General features: G+C 43.9%; 1 protein-coding gene across 3 annotated transcripts in view; it reads left to right on the forward strand.

The window, feature by feature from the left end:
- Positions 1-20,461, forward strand: part of lef1 (lymphoid enhancer-binding factor 1) — a 44,919-nt gene that overhangs the window by 18,921 nt on the left and 5,537 nt on the right. For 2 of the 3 annotated variants that reach the window (XM_056280402.1, XM_056280401.1), the window contains exons 4-9: positions 3,715-3,847; positions 8,990-9,080; positions 10,415-10,534; positions 11,429-11,591; positions 12,421-12,528; positions 14,432-14,480. In XM_056280402.1, coding sequence (XP_056136377.1) covers positions 3,715-3,847; positions 8,990-9,080; positions 10,415-10,534; positions 11,429-11,591; positions 12,421-12,528; positions 14,432-14,480 — 664 coding nt within the window. Of the gene's footprint in view, positions 1-3,714; positions 3,848-8,989; positions 9,081-10,414; positions 10,535-11,428; positions 11,592-12,420; positions 12,529-14,431; positions 14,481-15,202; positions 15,238-20,461 lie in introns of those variants that run through there. The other variant, XM_056280403.1, reaches the window with a different exon arrangement.

Consider the following 20,461-nt stretch of genomic DNA (forward strand, 5'->3'; position numbering starts at 1 on the left):
CGCTGCCACTGCTGGAGCTGCCGTCTCCTCAGCTGTTTGTGAAACACCTCGCATGGTTTCCACACACTTGATTGTAGCTGCAGGCGCAAGGAGTCCTCATTGCATATAAATTACAGGAGTGGGAAGTGATTATTATAAAATTCCTGCTCCCCCTCTTCTTTTTTTCCCACTCCAATCTGTAGAAGTGGGATAATTGAGAGGAGTACAAAGGCTGTGCTGTGAGGGGAGAGAGGGAAACATGCTAAACAGGGAATATTTAGGAGAAGCATTCCATGTGAGATGCGCACACACACACACGCACGAACACCCCAACTATAGCAGTAACCTTAGTAGAATCAGCTCCACAGTACCATCTCAGAAATGACACCCCTCTCCTTTTCCCCTCCTTAAAACAAAAAACAGAATAGCCACCCATACGAAACTTTTCCTTCCCCACCTCAATTCGCAGACATCACGCCAAGTCATTCACTCCCTGCGCTGAAACGCACTGGACTGTCTCCTCCATGGAGGGCTCCGTGCCAGCTCCAGTTCCGCACAATGAATTTCTCTTAAAACCCACATCTGAGCCGTTCTGTAAAAGGGCCGGCCAAGCCTGGTTATAAAATTTCAAATGGAACGTTTTCTTTTCAATCTGCGCCGCCTCCCTCCCTCCCTTCATTCTCTCTCTCTCTCTCTCTCTCTCTCTCTCTCTCTCTCTCTCTCTCTCTCTCTCTCTCTCGCTCTCTTCTGAAAAATATGAATAGAAAGATCCTAAGCCTATTATTTCCCCCCCGGCAACAAAAGGACCTCCAATATGGCTGCCCTCCATCCTGACGCTGCTGCAGAAGGCTTTTTAAGTGAGCGAGAGAGGGGAAGTGGGCAAGCGTGGATCTTATGTGCCATGAAGTTGCGTGACCCTCACTGCTTCGTGGTCAGGCAAGTCTGTCCAACCGCAACCTCCAGAGGTTTAGAAAAAGTGCACATACATTTTTGTGCGAAAACTTGGCGAGAGCTTAGAGGTGAGGAAGGAGCAGCGAGCCAAAAACGCACCACCTGGAAGTATTAAAGTAGCAGCTTTGTGGCGCCTGATCACCCGGAATCACTAAAACTTTCAGAGGAGACAGTCTAAACATGTCAGGTGTGGATTTCAGTTTTCTGAACCGATTACCCTGATCCCAAATGTAAGAATCTGCGGGGAGAGAATAATGTAAAAGTAGGTTTTAACTGTTTTTTGCTGACTGAATGGACTTCTTAGTTATCAGTAGCAGTGTGAATGCTAGCCACCATGATGAGGGCAAGGTCGGACATGCTTTTTCTGCACTGTATATATCCATAAACGCTGCGTTGGTCACAGAGGTCTGCAGTTTTTTTCCGGATGGATTTAGCCACAATAGAGTCAGTTAAATAAGAAGTTGAGAAAAATGGGCTCTGACAGCTGCAACTGGGAAAGCACAAAAGAAGGCTTCTTCAATACGGGGAGTCGGAGCACTTGAAAAGCCCCTCAGCTTTCACAGGTGCTAGGGAGTCAATCACCTCAACCTTCTTTTTTTTTTTTTTTTTTTTTTTTTAATGCTGTACCATATTTTGCATGGGTGTGTGAATGAGTGTGTAACAAGCTTTTGTTTCTATCCACTTTCTTTCTGTTTTATTTTTCCTCCTAGTTGGTGAAAATCCCCCCCCCCCCCCGTTACCAAAATAAATCACACTGATAATCCTCCAGGTTATGATCTCATTCCCACATTGACAACAAATTGAAGGAGATGTGTATAATAATACTGCTGATAATGCTATCAGTTAGCCTCCAGTATAGACATGTGCTGGCTCGTCCGGCCAAGGACTGGCCCTCTATTAAGGTGAGCAGCCCTACTATTAGTCTTCCCTTGGGAGAATAAACCCAGCCAGTCCCACACACGGATTATCCCATAACCTTGGACCCTGGCTGACCAGGTCAAACAGGCTGCCTCACCTGGACAAGAAGCTACTGGGTCTCTTGGGGCAGGATTTGATTAATTTGGCTGAAACTATCTCAGGCTGTTGCCCAGACTTTTTCCTGTTATTTTTCTGTAGTTAATTTTGATCTCATCTGTCAAGCTAAACATTTTAAATGGCATAATGTAATGCAGTCCAATGATGGAGTGTCACTGAGCGAAATTACGAGAGTCGCTGGCCAGAGATGAGATCCTTGTGGCAGCTGAGATAGCAGCGTAACATGATTAAAGTCAAATACATAGTAATGGAGATCCTTTGCAGTAATGGAGATCCTTTGCCGGGGTATACATGTGTACATGTACCTATTCACACTCTCATACACATACAGACTGCACCGTAGGTTCCTTGTTATGACATTCCCAGAAGGGTGGGGGTGAGTTGAAGTTGGTGCCAGTCTGCGAGAGGGTTGGCGAACACGCAGACATTCCAGCCACTGGTGTCTCGACTAGGGTGTGTGTGTGTGTGTGTGTGTGTGTGTGTGTGTGTGTGTGTGTGTGTGTGTGTTTTTCTGACTTGGTCCTGCAGCCAGCAATGACCAATTAGAGAAGCATGAATGTCACCTTGGCTCACACCAAACAGTGAGAGCCGCTAACAGCAGTGAGTTTATTGCACTGTCACTTTAGAAACCTTTAGCGTCTATGAAAAGGAGACCATGATCATTAAAATCATCAGGGGAGACATAGTTTTATATGTGAGGAAGTTTTTTCTTTATGTGAGCATTTGATCGCATTTTTAAGTAACTATGGCTTTCACAGCTTGCGAAAATCCTTTCTCCTCGCCGAAATGTTTTTTAGATGTGGTTCCGCCTGCAGTAGATTGATGTTTAAGATTAGCAGTATATCCTTTGGAGGTGATATTTTGACTCCAACTCAGTTCTGGGCTCCGACTATGAATAGTAGATTTAACATGGTTAAGCAGTACCATGTGTTCAGTGCTGTTGAGGCGTGTAAGCGCTAGTGGATGGGGGTTGGGGATGAGGTTTGGGTCTGTCAGGGTTTATTTTGGTTTCAGGGGGCAGGTCTCTGAGTCAGCCCTGAGGTAAGGGGCCTGTCGCTGGGCCACTGTTGACGTGATTAGCCCCGCATTTTGGTGCCATTGCAGACGTGTCTCTCTCGCTCTCTTGCTGTAACCAACCCCCCCATCTCCTCCCCCTCCATCCTTCATCCCTCCTTCCTCTGGCTCTGGCTCTGTAATGAACTCCTCTTATTCATCGGCTAATGACTGCCTTTGATCTCCCGCCTAAGACCTCTGCTCTAACTACCCTGTGGGTCTCTTTCTCTCTCTCTCTCTAGCTCTATCTCTCCCTCGCTCTCTCCCTCTCGCTGCCGGTCTGTTTGGCTCTCTTCTCTATGCTTTCTCAAACATGCTCACACACTTCTTGACTTGTTTTGGTCCTTCCTTCAGGGAATAGAGCTCCATCTTGCTGACCTAGACTAAACAAGAGTTATTTGAGGTGTTGGGCTCCGGCTAAGAGAGGACATTTACAAATGGTGGGAGAATTTTTTAAAAAAGATAATATTATTTTGACCATGCAATTAATCTCTACTCACATGCATAAGGAGGCTCTGTTATAGCACAGTGGACCACCCGCACAGTATATGCCACACAGAACATCCGTATCATGTGGCAAAGGCAGGGGCTTCATTCAAACCTCAGCATACCAGCTACATGGGAAAAAAAGTTAAAACTTGAATTAAAAAAATGCCTTGTTTTTTTTTCTCTCTCTTTCTCCATTTCTCACCTCAGTCCAACAAGGTTCCCGTGGTGCAGCCGTCCCATGCGGTCCATCCGCTCACTCCGCTGATCACATACAGTGACGAGCACTTTGCCCCGGGGCCACACTCTGGACACCACCCCCAGGATGCCAACAACAAACAAGGTAGGTGACCCGTAGGACAAAAAGCAAAAACATAGAAGGTGTCACAGTAGTGCCATGCCATGAGGGTTTGTGTTAGAGAAAGCACCCCCCCTTTTTCTTCCCAATTGTATCCAGCCAATTACCTCACTCCCCGAGCCATCTCAGTTGCTGCTCCACCCCCTCTGCCAATCCAGAGAGGGCTGCAGACTACCACATGCTTCCTCCAATACATGTGGAGTTGCCAGCTGCTTCTTTTCACCTGACAGTGAGGAGTTTCGCCAGGGGGACGTAGCACGTGGGAGGATCATGCTATTCCCCCCAGTCCCTCTAGACACGGCCAATTGTGTCTGTAGGGACGCCCAACCAAGCTGGAGGTAACATGGACATTCAAACCGGCGATCCCCGTGTTGGTAAGCAATGGAATAGACCACTACGCTACCTGGACACCCCTAGAGAAAGCATCTCTTAATTGAAAGATCCCGGGTTAATGAACCTGTGACATCAAAAGCACCTGCCTTGCTCGAAATGCCCCTGAACCAGCCAGCAAATCTCAACCTAGTGAGGAAACACATTCTCCCTTCAGAAACCAAAAAAGAGGATCACAAAAAGTAAACATTACGCAGCGTGCTCTTTCCTGAAGGCAGAGCACTATCTCAGCTAACTCTACTGCCCTATCCCTCAGCAAATCATATGTCAGTATAACGCTGTCATGCTACATCTTGGACAGCTCTGGCCAAACACTTCACCAGGTCACGAGGGGCTCCCCCACACCTTTTCTCTCCTTCTCGTACCCTTTTTTTCCCCTATTTCTCCTCCAGTCCCGGGTTGAGGAGGAGGAGGAGAAAGAGAGAAGGCAGACAGGATGCAGCTAATGAAGATGATGAGGCATGAAGGTTTCTGAGGAACGTGCTTTAAATAGCAGCGTAGAAACTGAACAGAAACAGCGTGGAAACTCTGCTCAAGGGAATAAGTGTATAAAGTAGCTGCTCTCTCTATATGTTGATAAAAAATAAATCTAATGCATAAGACACATTTCGTTAAATGCTTAATTTGAAGACTTGGTAAGTTAACTGAGGGACCGAATATGTTTTCAGGCACACACAACAGTGGATTTAGGTAGATTTCATAAAATTGTAGCTGTCTATAGTACAACATATGAAGATAAGCATTCAAGCTGATTTGAATGTTTATGCTGGCATTGATATCCTGTATGCAAACTGTAGGCACACTAACAACAAAGGAAGACTGTGAATGGTTTTTTTTTTATTTAATCATATATTTGATGCTTGCACTTCACAACTACAGAATAGAAAGTCAAATTTAGAGATTTAGCTCATGAACGCTGCAAATGAGCTCTAAGGGCATCTTCATAGCTATCCATCAGTAAGCTAAACTGGAAAGATGCTTATGAAAATGAAATTTCTCTCTGACTCTCTTTCTCTCTCTCTCTCTCTCCCCCTTCTCATATTGACCAATCACTGCAGTGCATTCCTTAGTGGGATCAGGACTTTGATCTTCTTGTTAATTATGAAAAACGATCATGGATTTTCTCATTATGAGCAGTAATATGCACAGGGCTGCAGTGCGGGACCGAAGGTCGAATGAGGGTCCCTTTGAACACTTTTTTTTCCATCTTTTCAACGTGCATTTCATTTACACATTTTTAGATAAACTTGTGCAATTTTTATTTATAATAAAAACACAATGAAAGAGGAATATATATATATATATATATATATATATATATATATATATATATATCAGATGTAGGAAAAATATTAAATCTTAATGTTCTGCTCCTCATTTGTTGAGCACGTTTATCAACACCGTTGACGGTTCCCGAAAAAAAAACCCACTATATATAATGTGTATGTGTGTTATATAGCTAAAAGACTGTGCATTGTGATTGTGTGTGTGTGTGTGTGTGTGTATACATGCGTGCACATGTTTGTTCATTTGCGTGTGTGCTGACAGACTACAGCAGTGGAGGGATATGTTATGGGGTTTAGGGTTAGTATTAAATTCTACTGATAACATCAAGGCATTCATATACTAACAACCAATGTATCAGCAGATGACAGACAAATCACGATTACAGTGGAATGATTAAAAGAAAAGAAACTGGGCGTCCGGGTAGCGTAGCGGTCTATTCTGTTGCGTATCAATCAATCAATCAAGTTGCATTTTATATAGCGCTTTTTTAGCTGCAACAGCCATTCAAAGCGTTTTACATTTCTGGTCAAATCTCAATTTCCGACACCTGTTGTAATAGAACACAAGCCGTTTTCTGTACAATCCAACACGGGGATCACCAGTTTGAATCCCCGTGTTACCTCTTGCTTGTTTGGGTGTCCCTACAGACACAATTGGCCATGTCTACAGGTGGGAAGCTGGATGTGGGTATGTCCTGGTCGCTGCACTAGCGCCTCTTCTGTTTGGTCTGGGTGCCTGTTTGGGGGGGGAGGGGGAACTGGGGGGAATAGCGTGATCCTCCCACACGCTACGCCCCCTGGTGAAACTCCTCACTGTCAGGTGAAAAGAAGCGGCTGGCGGCTCCACATGGATCGGAGGAAGCATGTGGTAGTCTGCAGCCCTCTCCAGGGGGTGGACCAGCAACCAGGACGGCTCGGAAGAGTGAGGTAATTGGCCGGATACAATTGGGGGAAAAAAGGGGGGGACACATAACAACACATCTGTAAAAGACTGTATTCATCCCCTTTAAGTAGTGGTTGCTCAGAAGAGGAGTAGAAGGTTTCCTCATCTCCTTAAGTTTAACATTTAGACTGTAAAAAGAACCAGTAGGACAGTTGTAATGGGATATGTTCACACTCAGATTCACACAGAGTGAAATTTCAGGGTAACAAGCCTGCCTGTGCTTTAAAAGTAATGTGGTGAGTCATTACGAAAACCAACAGGTAACCAGTGAGGTGATGCCAGAATTGGGATGATATGATTTTACGAGTTGGCACCAGAGAGCATCTTGAAAGCTGACGCATCCGGTCCCAGTTGGAAACACTGAAGAGGCTTTTGATTTACAGTAGGATGATTTTTGCATTACACCAGGGGAGAAATTATGAAAGCTTGTATGACAGCAGAATGATAAAATGTAATAATCAGATCAGTTGTCCGACTAAATTTTGCGATCGTAAAGCCCTCTTGGACTAAATTGTGATTTAGGGCTATACAAATAAATCTGACTTGAATTTTTGGAGAAGGTTTGTGACTAAGCATAAAAGAGGGCCGTATTTTTTCCCCCCAACCTAAACATCAAAGAAGAAGACGGTATGAAAGATGACCTCTGAGTCTCTGGCAGCATTTGAGCTGTTAATACCTTATTCATTTTGAAGCAGAAATATGGCGTTATGATGGCCAAACGGTTTTATTATAATTTGTCCTCATTAGGTTATATAAACTCCCATGTTGAATCGAGCAGGCGTTATTAAGATATGAAAGCACGAGGAAGACTTTCTCTAGAGTGAGTCAGAGCTCAGATTGTTTTCAGGTATTTAGCGGTCCATGTTGTAGTTTTCAAGGGGTTGACGTGAGGTTGAAATGGTGTTTGGGTGCGGACGGAACGTGTGAACAGAGACTGGGTAATTAGGCACCTAAGGGGTGTGAATGACAAGGTTAACACTCCCAAGCTCTCTGCGGCGTCCTCCTCCCCTCCTCCCCTGCTGCCCTCAGGAGGGCCCTGAGGAGTGTGAGGTGGTGGATTACTGGGCAGGGGGTGGTGCAGTGCATGCTAGGAATCCAGCGCTGCTACACTGGCTTTGGAGATATAAGCCCCCTGCTAGCCATGCTTCTCTGAGGAGGGAGGCCCCTTTAGATTGCAGCCTGGAGAGAAAATGGGGAAGAGAAAAAAAATGGAGGCAGAGAAAAGAGGAGAAAAGCCAGGCTCCAGTAGGGATTAGAAGATGGTGCTAATCTTGAAGCATTGCCCTCTTCTCGTGTGTGTGTGTGTGTGTGTGTGTGTACGCGTGCGTGTCTGTGTATTCACATGCTCAGTATACATGTATCAGGGTTGTAGTATTTGAGTATGGACTTGGTGTCGAGTCTGCAGTTTGTAGGAGTCATTCTCATCTTGGACTTCAGAGGACAAGTACTTGGACTCATGATCATTTTTTTGAGATGGGTTGAGCTAATTTTTTTCTTTTCTTTTCTAAATGAATATTAAACTTCCCCTGGTGTCCGTAAAATGCAATCTAATTTGTTTTGCTTTTGTATTATTAATTTATGTATCTGATACGCTGGATAATTGGAATATGAAACATTCTCTCCTTGGCAGGAAAAAATAATAAATACATATTACAGTGTTGGGAAACTTTGATTTACCATAATGGTAGACTAGTATAGTTACAGCCATGGTGTTTATTGGACTTGCACTGTTCTGGTGTCGGTATTAACATGAATTTTGGCTCCACTGGACTTGAGTTGGACTCACCACTTTAAAGTCTTGAACATTACTCAGACTCAATAAACTTTGGTCTCAGACTTGACTTCGACTTGCCCCCCTTTAAAGACTTGGTCTGGACTTGGTTTTGCCCAGGGTGGTCTTGATTGCAAGACTGTGTATTCTAGTTGCTGCTTTAAGATTTCATATCTAACGTGAGAGTTCATACATTAAGAAAAAAAATAATTTACAATTTTCAAGAAGAGAGTAATTGGATAGAGGTAATTCATTTTCATTATCAGCCCCAGTCCTCATTGGGTCTCAACTGACAAACAGGGAGCCTTGAACATAGAAGTCCAAAAGAAATGGGCCAGATGAAGATACAGGATCTGAGACCTGAAGATTGATTGACATACAGTTCAAGTCAATCTCATCTCTACAGGGAGAGCTGCTGGACCTGCTACAAGCAGTTTTTAGTCAACCACTGGTACACAATGGAGGGGATGGGCAAAAGGTGATCCTATTGTGTCATGTAAGGTTTGATCAGGACTTATGCACAAGCAACGATGCATTATCTTTGCTTTACAGTGGGTTCATCATGAGAGATGTGACAGTCAGTGATCATAGTCTAACATGTTTAAAACAGCTACTTTGATACTTGCAAATGCTTATTTCCCATTAGGAGTACACCATTTTAGTTTAGTGTACGAGATCTCCATCTGCATACCAAGGACTTGATAGGACTTTATTTTATCTCTGGTGTCAATCTGTAGGTATGCCAAGGCATCACCCAGGACCAGACATGCCCAACTTCTACTCACTGTCTCCTGGGGGAGTGGGTCAGATCACCCCACCACTAGGATGGTAAGCATCGCTCTCACATGAGTATACATGCAACAAAACAAAAAAACACACACACATAAATATGTGTATATGCACACACAAACATACACACACCTGGTGCACATATAAACACTCACCCCCACAAAAAAGTGTATATATATATATATATATATATATATATATATATATATATATATATATATATATATATATATATATATATATATATATATATATATATATATATATATATATATATACTGCTAAAAGAAACACTCAATGGTAGGGAAAGTGCTCAACAAATAAGGAGCAAAATAATCCAGTGAGTCAAGTAAATTCTTTATGGGACAGTACAAGCCTGTTTCATGCCATAAGCAATCATCAGCTGTCAATAAAGCTACTATAGACCCACACATGCATGCATGGCTCATATAGATTAGTGTTGCCATGGAGCAATTATGTCTCAGTTTTTTTCAATTATTTCCCCTGATCGGATACACATTCTCTCCCTGACTCTGTGCTAGCCAATGGTGTTGAAGGGAGAAATGCATTCCTCCTCCACCAGTCTACAGAAGGAGGTCTGCTTCAGGCTGTTCTTCTCTTCTACCACTGCCGACGCAGCTTCCCCCCACATGTGCTTCTCTGTGTGACCGGCACAAGTCAAACGCATCACCACATGCGTGCCCCTGCATAACCATGTGTCTGCTTAGCCCCTTCAAAGATTTCTGGAAGCACTTCACTTCTAGCCACACTATGTATTTGTAAAGCATCACTTTTCAAGACCTTTCTTCACTCTTTTGCCTTCCTACCTCCATTTTTTTTCCAATTCTCGCCTCCTCTGCTCTGTGTTTTTTTCTTTCACTGTCATCGTCTCTCCATCAGATTCTCTCTCTCTGTCTCTCACGCACTCCCTCGGTCTTATGTCAACATGGTATGGATAATGAACGGTGATTTAGACACTGAGTAAAGCCAGGTGTGAGTTGTGGGATCAGGTGTTGATATCCTTATTTTATTTGATGCTCCATTTGTTAGCCAACAATCAGAGTGAGAGTGCAACTGTAAAGGGTTACACTTAAACCAATGGCTCAACGGAGAGAAACACAACCTACTATGAGCACCACCCTCGGCATCATTACTTTCACATATGTCGTGGCTGAAATTTGTGAGCATTATTCAGGCAAACAAGTGTTTGCCAGCATCCATGGGGTTTCCTTCCTTGGAATTATTTTTGTGTATGTGTGCCATGCTGTCAGATGTGTGAAATGTGTGATGCGTATCATTTACCTCTGCTGCGTGTTTCATTGCTGCCTCTATTTAATAATTATCAAAATGCCTTACGTGTGATGTTTTCACAGGTTCTCTCACCATATGGTGCCAGGTCCCCCGGGTCCACACGCCACAGGGATCCCCCACCCAGCCATCGTCAACCCGCAGGTCAAACACGAGCCTCAGCATGAAACAGACCTCATGCATATGTGAGTCCCCTCAAAGAAAATGCCTCAGCAAAAGCTCGCACATGTACGCACTGACATATACGCACAAACAGACAGATGCATTTTCACTTTTTTTTTCAAAGCTGATGTCGCTACCCATCCCACCTACCTCACAACATCACTCTGCGATCAGATATTTCCAGGTAATTGTGCACTCCAACACTAAGGCTGGTCCACCTTGCCAAACAGACTGGCAGTTAGAGCCTTGTTCCCATTCCCTTGATGTAAGGAGATAAACAGTAAGGGACCATGCTCTACTGATAACATGCCCATGCTTCATTTGGCCTCGGGGATCACAACACACTTGGACAGCAACTGATTACAGGTTCAAGATTAGTGCTTGGATAAAGTGAATTGACTCCCTCCCCTTAGTGCGAAGCGCTTTGAGGATCCTTGGATGTGATTTTTTAAAATTTTTTTTATATCAATTATATTTTCATTATTTATGCACACTCTTGCACTGTATTAATATCAAAATGATTATTAGAAAGTAAGTCCAGAATGGGAGCTGTTGCATTTGGTTCTCGGCGATTGCCAATGTACTGTTGCGGAGAGGGATTGGTTGCCATTACTGGTGAAGTAATCTCAGTGCTTGAAAGACTGTGACTGTGCAACTGCACATGATCAAAGGCGAGTGCAGGGGCCCATGGCGTGGTAACCCCTCTCACGCAGCCTCACTGCTGGTTAAGAGCAACCAGACCCTTGTGGCTTTCACTGCAATAACGCCAGCCCCTACCCACGCCCTCTACTGTCATAATGTTGGCTTCCTTTATTTACTTATTTATTTATTTTATTTTAGAAATTCATTTTACCATCAGTCTTTTCTTCCTCATCTTTACCTCCATCCCTGTGGTTTTTCCTCTATTGTTTTGACAGGAAACCCCAGCATGAACAGAGAAAGGAGCAGGAGCCCAAAAGACCGCACATTAAGAAACCGCTGAACGCCTTCATGCTCTACATGAAAGAAATGCGAGCCAACGTGGTTGCCGAGTGCACGCTGAAGGAGAGCGCCGCCATCAACCAGATCCTCGGTCGGAGGGTAGGTAGCGCCCCGTTTCACGGGCACGTTGTCGTAGTCCGCTGTTGTTTCATGTAAATGACTCAGACTTCATGCTCCCAACCAAAGTGTGTAAAGGAGGATTAAGAAGTTTGGGTCTGGAGAGATAGCCCACACAGCCTCATCAATTAGTTTAAAAAAAGCATCCAAAAAAATGCTCTTTGATAGGCTGGTTGTGATTATCTTAACGATTGCCCTATTATATGTTTTTTTGCTAGCGCAGATACAGAAATGGATTGCCTAACTGTTTTAACTGACATTTAATCAAATTGGCTATAATAAAATATGCCCAGATAATGGCATGGTTGGAAATGACAAAATTTGTTCCTTTTGAGGATTGGGAAAAGAGTGGGACCACAGAGCCATGTTAAAAGCCTTAACGAATAGTCCTAGTGGTTGAGGCAGCCAGCCACAGCAAAGCCTCGTTTGTGGGCCGCATGGGGTAATTGCTGGCTGACATAGTTTGAATCAAAAAAATGACGCTAAATTGGAACCAGTGTTTTGATATGGAATCAAAGTTGGGGTTTTTTTCTCCCTCTTTCTTCTCCTTCTCACCGAATCTTGTGCATGTTAATCTCTTCATCGTGTTTCTCCCTCATTCTTTATTCCTCTCTTGCCCTCCTTTTTATTTCTATATATTTTTGTACAACAAACGTTTGGAAGTTGAAAAGGATTTTTTCCCCCTGTCCCTTTGGAAGGAATATGTAAGTGCAAGCCGGTAAATGACTGTGTACTGATTTTTTTATCCTCTCTCTCTCTTTCTCTGTCACCCTCTCCTCTTCTTTACTTATCTCCCCTGCACTGAAAACAGTGGCACGCTTTATCTCGAGAAGAGCAAGCTAAGTATTATGAGTTAGCCCGCAAGGAACGGCAGCTCCACATGCAGCTTTACCCAGGCTGGTCCGCCCGAGACAATTATGTAAGTATCAACAGTACAGATTGGCAATGGGAGAAGTGTGTTTGTGTGCGTGTATGTGTGTTTTGGTTGAGTTACCTCTAGTCTGTTGGTGCCTACTAGGTGGTATAGTTTGCTCTTAAAATCGTACACAATGATAACAGTAATTGACTCAAGCCTGCTTCATGCTAATAGATTCCATTAATTGGCCCATTGTTTTTAGCCTAATGTGTAATTCATAGTGCTCTGATTCACTGCTATATTGTCATCCTTACACAACTGGATTGTAGTATCATGCGCGCTGTCATTGTGACAGTGAGATGAAAAGTGCCTTATAATGGTAATGTTACTCTTTGATGTTCCATATCGGCATGGAGCTTTGGATATGTAAAAGCAACCATGAAATTGTCAAGGGATTCATTTGCTGCGTGTCGCAGGTAAATTAGGATGGTAGTATCACACATACTGTGGTGCATGAGAACATCAACCTTTTACACCTGCAGGCTTTTGTTTTGTAAAACTGGGATGTTTTGGTGGGTCCAGGCCTGGTGTGTCAATTTTCGCACTCATATTTCAGAGCGTGTAGCTCTGACTGCATGTGCATGTCTGGTGTGTAAGAAATTGTGAGAGTGCCTGGCGTTATAAAAAGTGTGGCTCCAGCACTCACATTCACTCCTCCACCAAAGTGCTTTGTTGTGTTTATCTGCCTCCCCTCGGACACCGGCAGCATCCCTCTCCTTCTGCCTCCGCCGCTCCACTGCCAAGTTGCCTTGCTGAGGGGAAACGCCATCGTACAGAACTCCCAGTGAAGCGTAGCACTGTAACATACAGATCTTCAATTAGCATCAGTTAGCCCAGTTCCAGTTTCATTCTTAGCTTTGTTTACTACAGCCCTGTCTGTATAGACAGAACAAAATGGGCTTCTTTACAGGAAGGCTCCTTACTTGGTATCACAATAATTTGCAAAAAAAGCATGTAAGTGAAGAAAAGAGTTTAGACCCGGAACCACCATGAACAGAATCTATTTTTGAACACAGACGGTGTATTGTATTTGTTAAACCCTCAAAAAAGGTGCACTGGCATGGACAGTGCGTAGTATTCATAGTAGCTTCGCTCTGTATACCCTCCTCACCATCTCCCTCTCCCACTCTCACTTACTCGCTCTCTTTTTGCTGCTTCTCCCTGTCTGCCACAGCAGTAGAAGGCAGATTAGCTTATGAATAAGTGGATTAGCAGACTTTGCAGCAGGAAACCAAAGTGCTGCTCATATTTGACTAGAACGAGTCTGCGCTGCTATCTATACCTATAGTCTCCCCCCGGGGATTTGGTGTAAACTATAAATCCGTGCAGCACTCACCAGCTCTCACTTAGAATGAAGTGATGCTCTTCACAGTCATCAAGCTAGACTACCTTAATTGCTCTGAACATTTTTAATTGTGTTTCATATTAATGTTTGTCATTATAAGAACTTAAAAGCTTTGCATAACAGTGGCACCAATATTGATACAGGGTGGTCACAAGAGTGTGGTGCATTTGGAGTGCAACCTAAAAGTAACTTAAATTGATGGATTTGAAGAGCAGAGAGGTGACACTTGATTTTTACAAGTGCCACCTCTCTTTGGTTTAGCACACTCCCAACTCAAACAGATTTCTAAAAATGGAATCCAAAAGGGAATCCACTCAGATGAGGCGGGGATTAGGGTCAAGCACACTCAAGTCTTCTCAGTAGCTCGGACACAGGGCAGACTACCAGTGGGTTTGTCCCCCTCAGCGTGGTGATTTGCTCTGGGCTGGAGTCGAGGAGATGCTGGTTGGATGCCCAGCAGGGGATGAGTGAACATGGCAATCAGCAGCAGGACATAAGTGTGGTCTAGTGAGGGTGAGTGCTGGAGCCACACTTTAAAGCGTTCACCTGGATATTTTTTAGGGAAAGAAGAAGAAGCGGAAGAGGGAGAAGATCCAGGAACCGGCTGCAGGTAACTACCCCTTTTTTAAGATTCCCCTCTTACTTTCTGTTGCATTTCAGCAATCAGCACTGGCTTGTGTGTGTGTGTGTGTGTGTGTGTGTGTGTGTGTGTGTGTGTATGCATACGGATGGTGCATTTTGGTTAGCACACTGCCCACAAAGCTATAAACTCTTTTGACAGCTACTAACTCTGTCAAGGCAAATATAAGGCTAATCCAGCAAGAAACAGGTGGACCTTGTTCTTTGCTAGTGACAGTAACGCACACCAGTACCCACCAATCAGGCACTCCACAAAGTGAGATGCTTCCCTTATCCTGCCCTTTAGAAGACCAGATTTCTTAGCTGGCTCTGTATTTGTTATCTATCAGCTTCCTCGTTACACATTTCTACCACACGTCTCCCGACATCAGTCATTCCCTCTCCCTCGTCATTGTCGTTTCACATTATACCTGCTTTGGGATTAGTCTGTCCATTGGAGTAGACTTCTGTTCTAGGCTTTGCATTCTATTTTTTTCTGCCTGCTGCACCATGTCTTACTCCTGACCTTGTCTAGCTGTGCTTTTAGACTCTTCTCCACAGTGCAGCTGTAATCCACTGAGAAATAGATTTTCATAAACATGATTTCAACTTCAGTATCTTGGTCTAGCTGCAATTCATACGCCACATTGACGGTTGAATGCTATGCCGTCCACAGACCTCAATTTTTGTTTAAAAAGATGCAATTTTCTGCAGGTACAGGCCAGAGAATGAAAACGGCGTACATCTGAGAAAATGGTAAGACAACCCTCTATCCCAGACATAGGCCGCTATGTGCCATGGAGTATCAAGAGTATACAGGTTTTCCTTCCAGCCAATCATTACACCAGGATTAGCACATCTTTAGCCAAGGAGGACAGACATATCAGTGAAATGGCCTGATGTATGTGATTGGATGGAAGGAAAACCTGCATACTATTGGCACACCATGGACCATGGTTAGCTATCTCTGCACTATCCCCTTCCTGTTTGGTCGTGTATAATATATGTGGATTCTTTTTAAAACTGCTAAACACTGACTTGAGAGTTTGTACTAACAGACTAATCCTAAAAAGGTCCCCCCTAACCTTCACCATTGTCATTGTGTCAGTCTTGTTACAGCTCGAAGAGAGATTGTGCTTTGTGTGAATTGCCTGTTGTGTAGGTTCAAGACAATAGGCATCAGCATATCAATTCATGTGTGTTTGTGTGTATATGCGTGTGTGTGTGTGTGTGTGTGTGTGTGTATATAACTGGTTAATCCAACTCATTGCCATCTGTGTCAACAACACCAGTAGATGAACGGTCAAATGCTCAGTAGTGTATGTGACAGGCTAGAAAAATGTACCAGGGGGTTTTCAAATGATATCAAAATACTAACTGTATGGGGTGTCCGCGTAGCGTAGCAGTCTACTTCATTGCCTTACCAACACATGGATTGCCTGTTCAAATCCCCATGTTACCTCCGGCGTCCCTACAGACACAGTTGGCCATGTCTACGGGTGGGAAGCCGGATATTGGTATGTGTCCTGGTTGCTGCACTAGTGCCTCCTCTGGGCACCTGTTGAGGGGAGAGGGGGAACTGGGGGGAATAGCATGGTCCTTCCATGCGCTATGTCCCCCCTGGTTAAACTTCTCACTGTCCGGTGAAAAGAAGTGGCTGGTGACTCCACATGTATCGGAGGAGGCATGTGATAGTCTGCAGCCCTCCCTGGATCGGCAGAGGGGGTGGAGCAGTGACCAGGACGGCTCGGAAGAGTGGGGTAATTGGACGAGTACAATTGGGAAGAAAAAGGGGGGAACTCCCCACCCCCACCCCCCCCAAAAAATACTCATTGTACATTTTTAAACATGGACTAAATTATTCATTTGAAACTTACTTCCCTTACCGAAATAACCTTATTCGTTCTCCTACCCCATCCATTCGATTTTTACCTGTTAGTGTAAGATTAGAAATCAAGGTCCTCTGAGGCCTGATATCTAAATTGTGATCTGTGATCTGTATTCGCTCAAGCCATCTATGTGAATGGAGAGCAGAATTCATCATCATTCGTCCTCAGCTAAGTAATATGGTCCTGAAGATCCTCTTTTTTAGTTAATTTGAGCTCTGTTCAGACAAAATAAGTTTCTCTTGTCGTCTGATGTGTAATTACAACAAAGCAACTGTCTTTTCATGGGACCATTAGGACGGGATTATATTTGGTGTAGTTTCTACCCAATGTTGTGGAGGCGGAAGTGACTGGTCTCCAGCTGCATACATCACTCACAGTCATTTTTAAGACCAGTTTTTATAGTCTGCGAATTTAAGATTACTGCCATCGGTGCTAATTACATTTGATGGTTGGTCGCAACGACTTTGGTTCATACTTGAAGTGATGAGCGACCGGCCATCTTTGCCATTTTAAAATTTTATGGCAACATGATAGAACATTCTTATCGCAGCCATTACGTCACCTGTTTGTTAATGGAGGATTATAGTCTAATTTGTGAAAACATTCTGAACCTCCAATTCTAAACGGATGATGCAATGAACCCCATAAATACACAAAAGCAGATTTGTGCCCTGGTTTTCCACCCTCATGTCTTGGGAGCAAATGGCTGGACTAAACTTCAGCGAAATGTCCTATGTCCAAAATCAAAATGGAACGGCGATGGACGTTGGTGACATTTTGGCGGGGTTGATCGGACGAAAAGTCGTTGAAATATAGGCTGGTCTTTAGTCAGCCCGTGCCTGTGAAGTTGGAAAAAACTTGTAAAGCATCCGTAAAATATTCATCAGACAATACTCATCAATAGCTTTCGATACTTGGCTTTAAGTAAACGAAAAACGTAGACTTGGCCGATCTGGACTGGATTACTACTTCTCGGTATGTCTGTGATACATGAAAAAGTGCGACCTCTGCTGGAGAAACTAATCCCGTCCAAATAGGGATTCACAGACACTTATGATTTGTGGGGAATTAAAGTGGTGTTGGAGAGCTCCAGTTCTGAGTTCAAAAATGAAACAAATTAACCTTGAAATTCAACAGCCTTGCCAGTGCTGTTGCTTAGAGCACTCTCTCCACTGATGGACAACAAAAAATATGTTTGAACCCGGGTCGAGCTATTGCTGTTTAAGCATTTACTGGGAAAGGGTTTCTTACATGTATCTGCTTGCTATCCACTATAACTTAGTGTTCTCTTCAAATTTGCCACTACCTCTCACATCCCTCCATGTCCGGCTGCAGTGCTGAAGACGAAAACCATTAGGCACCAGATAATTTCTCTAAGGAAAGTCCTGCCTGACAGTTACCATTAAAACAAGCAATTTAGATATCTGTGGGTTAGTCATCCCCTAAATATGCCAACAATGACAAGTATCCAAAACGACCTTTGTTTTCATATAGATATTCAGAAGTTCAGCTTCAATAAGGTGATGAAACTTCTTTATATTCTGTTACCTGAATAACAATATGCCCAAAACACGTTTTTATCGCAAAATACTTTTTGTAGTCTCGTTTGGCTTATGTAGACGATGGTGAGGGAAATTATATAATGTTGTCTTCTCCGTGGCTTCAACCACTTCTTGGGATTAGAACATGGTACTTAATGAGGGAGGTTTAATGATATCATTCCCTATAATAACAGCCATCTCCCCCATTGCTCTCTCTCCCTCTCTCTCTCTCTCTCTGTTTTCTCAGTCTGGGTCTCTCACCCTCTCCCTCCCCGTCTGTGACTCTCTGAGGGGCGTCTGGTACCATCCTGTTATTCCGCTCTCTTTCAGCGGTGGTAAAAGCCGGGCAGATGTAACAAATCTGGTCTTGTGACAAAATCACCCATACCAGACAAAGGTTTTCCACTTGATTGATTCCTGACCCAATAGATCTCTCTCCACCCGAAATTGGACTCGTTCCATTTCTTTCTTTCTTTTTCTTTTTTTTTTTTAATGCCACCGCCAGTTTTCAAAGTGCAAACAGCGAGTCCTAAAAAGCACTTCATCTCTGATCCAATAATTAGCAGTGCCTAGCTGCGGCAGGATGGACACCCTTGGTGATTCTCAGTGACAGCCTTAAACTAATATGCATAATACCAAGGATACTGCCACTGCTCCCCAAGCCCTCAATTTATGCAGATCCCAGGGAGCTGGATTGAGGGTAGCTTGGCGCAGATGCCAAAAAGCATCTTTAAATGAACTTATTTGTCTTTTTTTCTTCCTTTTCATCTGCCCCTAGTCTCAATCCAATCCATCTCTCCTTCAGATGAGGAATCTTTATGCTAAGTTCAAAAACCACATCCAAGGATGTAGGGTAGCACTCACCAATTTGAAAAAGGACAGGGACAGTGCCTCATTTTCACCAATTTATTTTGGCCAGCAAACTATGCTAACGTTTCAGCACCACAGTAAGAGTTTCTTTACACATCCAATTCCTCAATTCCAATCTTTATGTTAAGTGTCGGTTAATTCATTAAATGTCAACACACAATTTTAAGATTTGCACTCTCTTCGCCCACTGATATATACGTTTAGGAATTGCCTCAGCGTTAGATGTCCAGATTTCCTCTCCCACGCAGGTGGATCAATACACGTGAATGTACACAATCAAAAGTCTAGCAAATTAATCAAGAAGGGATATCTTTAACAGCGCATACATATGATATACATTTTGTGCCTCTTGCTGAGTTTTTCTGCTTTTCAGGCCAACCAGGAGGTGCTCTTCGGTTTGCAGTTGATTTATTTTGCTATCTGCCCGTCTGGCAGCTGGTTTTCACCACAGTCTAACAGCACTTTGAGGGGGAAAAAAGCCATTACTTTGGCATTGTGAAAAGTAGGGGTTTGCACCTCTTCGTCTTCCAACCCTATATTTCTCCCCCTGACGCCGTCCAAACGTAGACCTTGATTCGGTCTCCCTGGCCTTGCGCCGTCACTCCCTCTCCTCTTTATTTGGTTTCCATCCTCCCTCCCTCCCTCGCTGTTGGCCTTTTGTCTGACTAAGCCCTCTGATTCACAGCCTTTGAGATAGTTATCTGGCCGAGACACACACATGCCCTCCAGGCTCTCTGCTTGCTTCAGCCGCCACTCGTTTTCTCTCACGGGGGGACTCGCTCTAACAAAGGTGGCTTTTAAATCGTGGGCTGGCGCGGGCCACGGGAGCTGCAAACAGTCGCAAACCGTCATAAAAACTCAACATGTGTGTGACTCATTTCGTTCGAGTCCAACCGGCTTTTCTCTTTTTTTTTCTTTTTTCTTTTTGGGATGAAATGGGATATGTCAATGCGGTTAATTCACATTTTCCTCTTACAGGAGAGGTCCTATGTTAAACCACCTGTTAAGATTTATTCTCCAAGGAATTTATCAAAATGAACATGGCCCACAATATAATTTTTTTTCCTTTTTCCCCCCCTAAAACATATTTTACAGTCGCATCCAAAATGAAATACAGTCAGGAAAGTGTGTTGAAATGCAGTGTAGTCATGTTTAACAACATTCCCTGGTCCCACAGCATGAAAGAAAGCGCTGTTCAAGTGAAAGCTTTAGTGGCTTGTCTTCTCTCTCTCTCTCTCTCTCTCTCTCTCTCTCTCTCTCTCTCACCCCCCCCCCCCGTCCTAGCATCGTTGCCTCTGATGTGTGCACGCAGAAGTCAGCTGTCAGGACCCTGATGAGGCAGGAGGGGAGTGGGGGAGGAGAGGGGAAGGTAAAGGTCTGAGGAAAAATCCCTCTCATGCTGAAGTTAGTTTCCCTTTCTCTCTGTCCCTCATTCTTCAGTCTGTCCTGCATTTCTTCTCTGTCTCTTCACAGGCTTGCCTTATAGTCTCTCTCTCTCTCTCTACTTGTCTCAAGCAGCCATGCAGCAACTATCCCCAGCTGCAATTAGTCAAGCTTCTGCGTCTGCCTCTACTTCTCAAGCTGTTTCAATTTGGCGCCATCCCTCTAGGCCAAAGCAGCACAGCCCAGTGCCTCCACACCACGCCTTATTAGTGACCTGGGATAATTGGGGG

The sequence above is a fragment of the Lampris incognitus genome, chromosome 5 (assembly GCF_029633865.1).
Source record: "Lampris incognitus isolate fLamInc1 chromosome 5, fLamInc1.hap2, whole genome shotgun sequence".
Classification (NCBI taxonomy): Eukaryota; Metazoa; Chordata; class Actinopteri; order Lampriformes; family Lampridae; genus Lampris; species Lampris incognitus.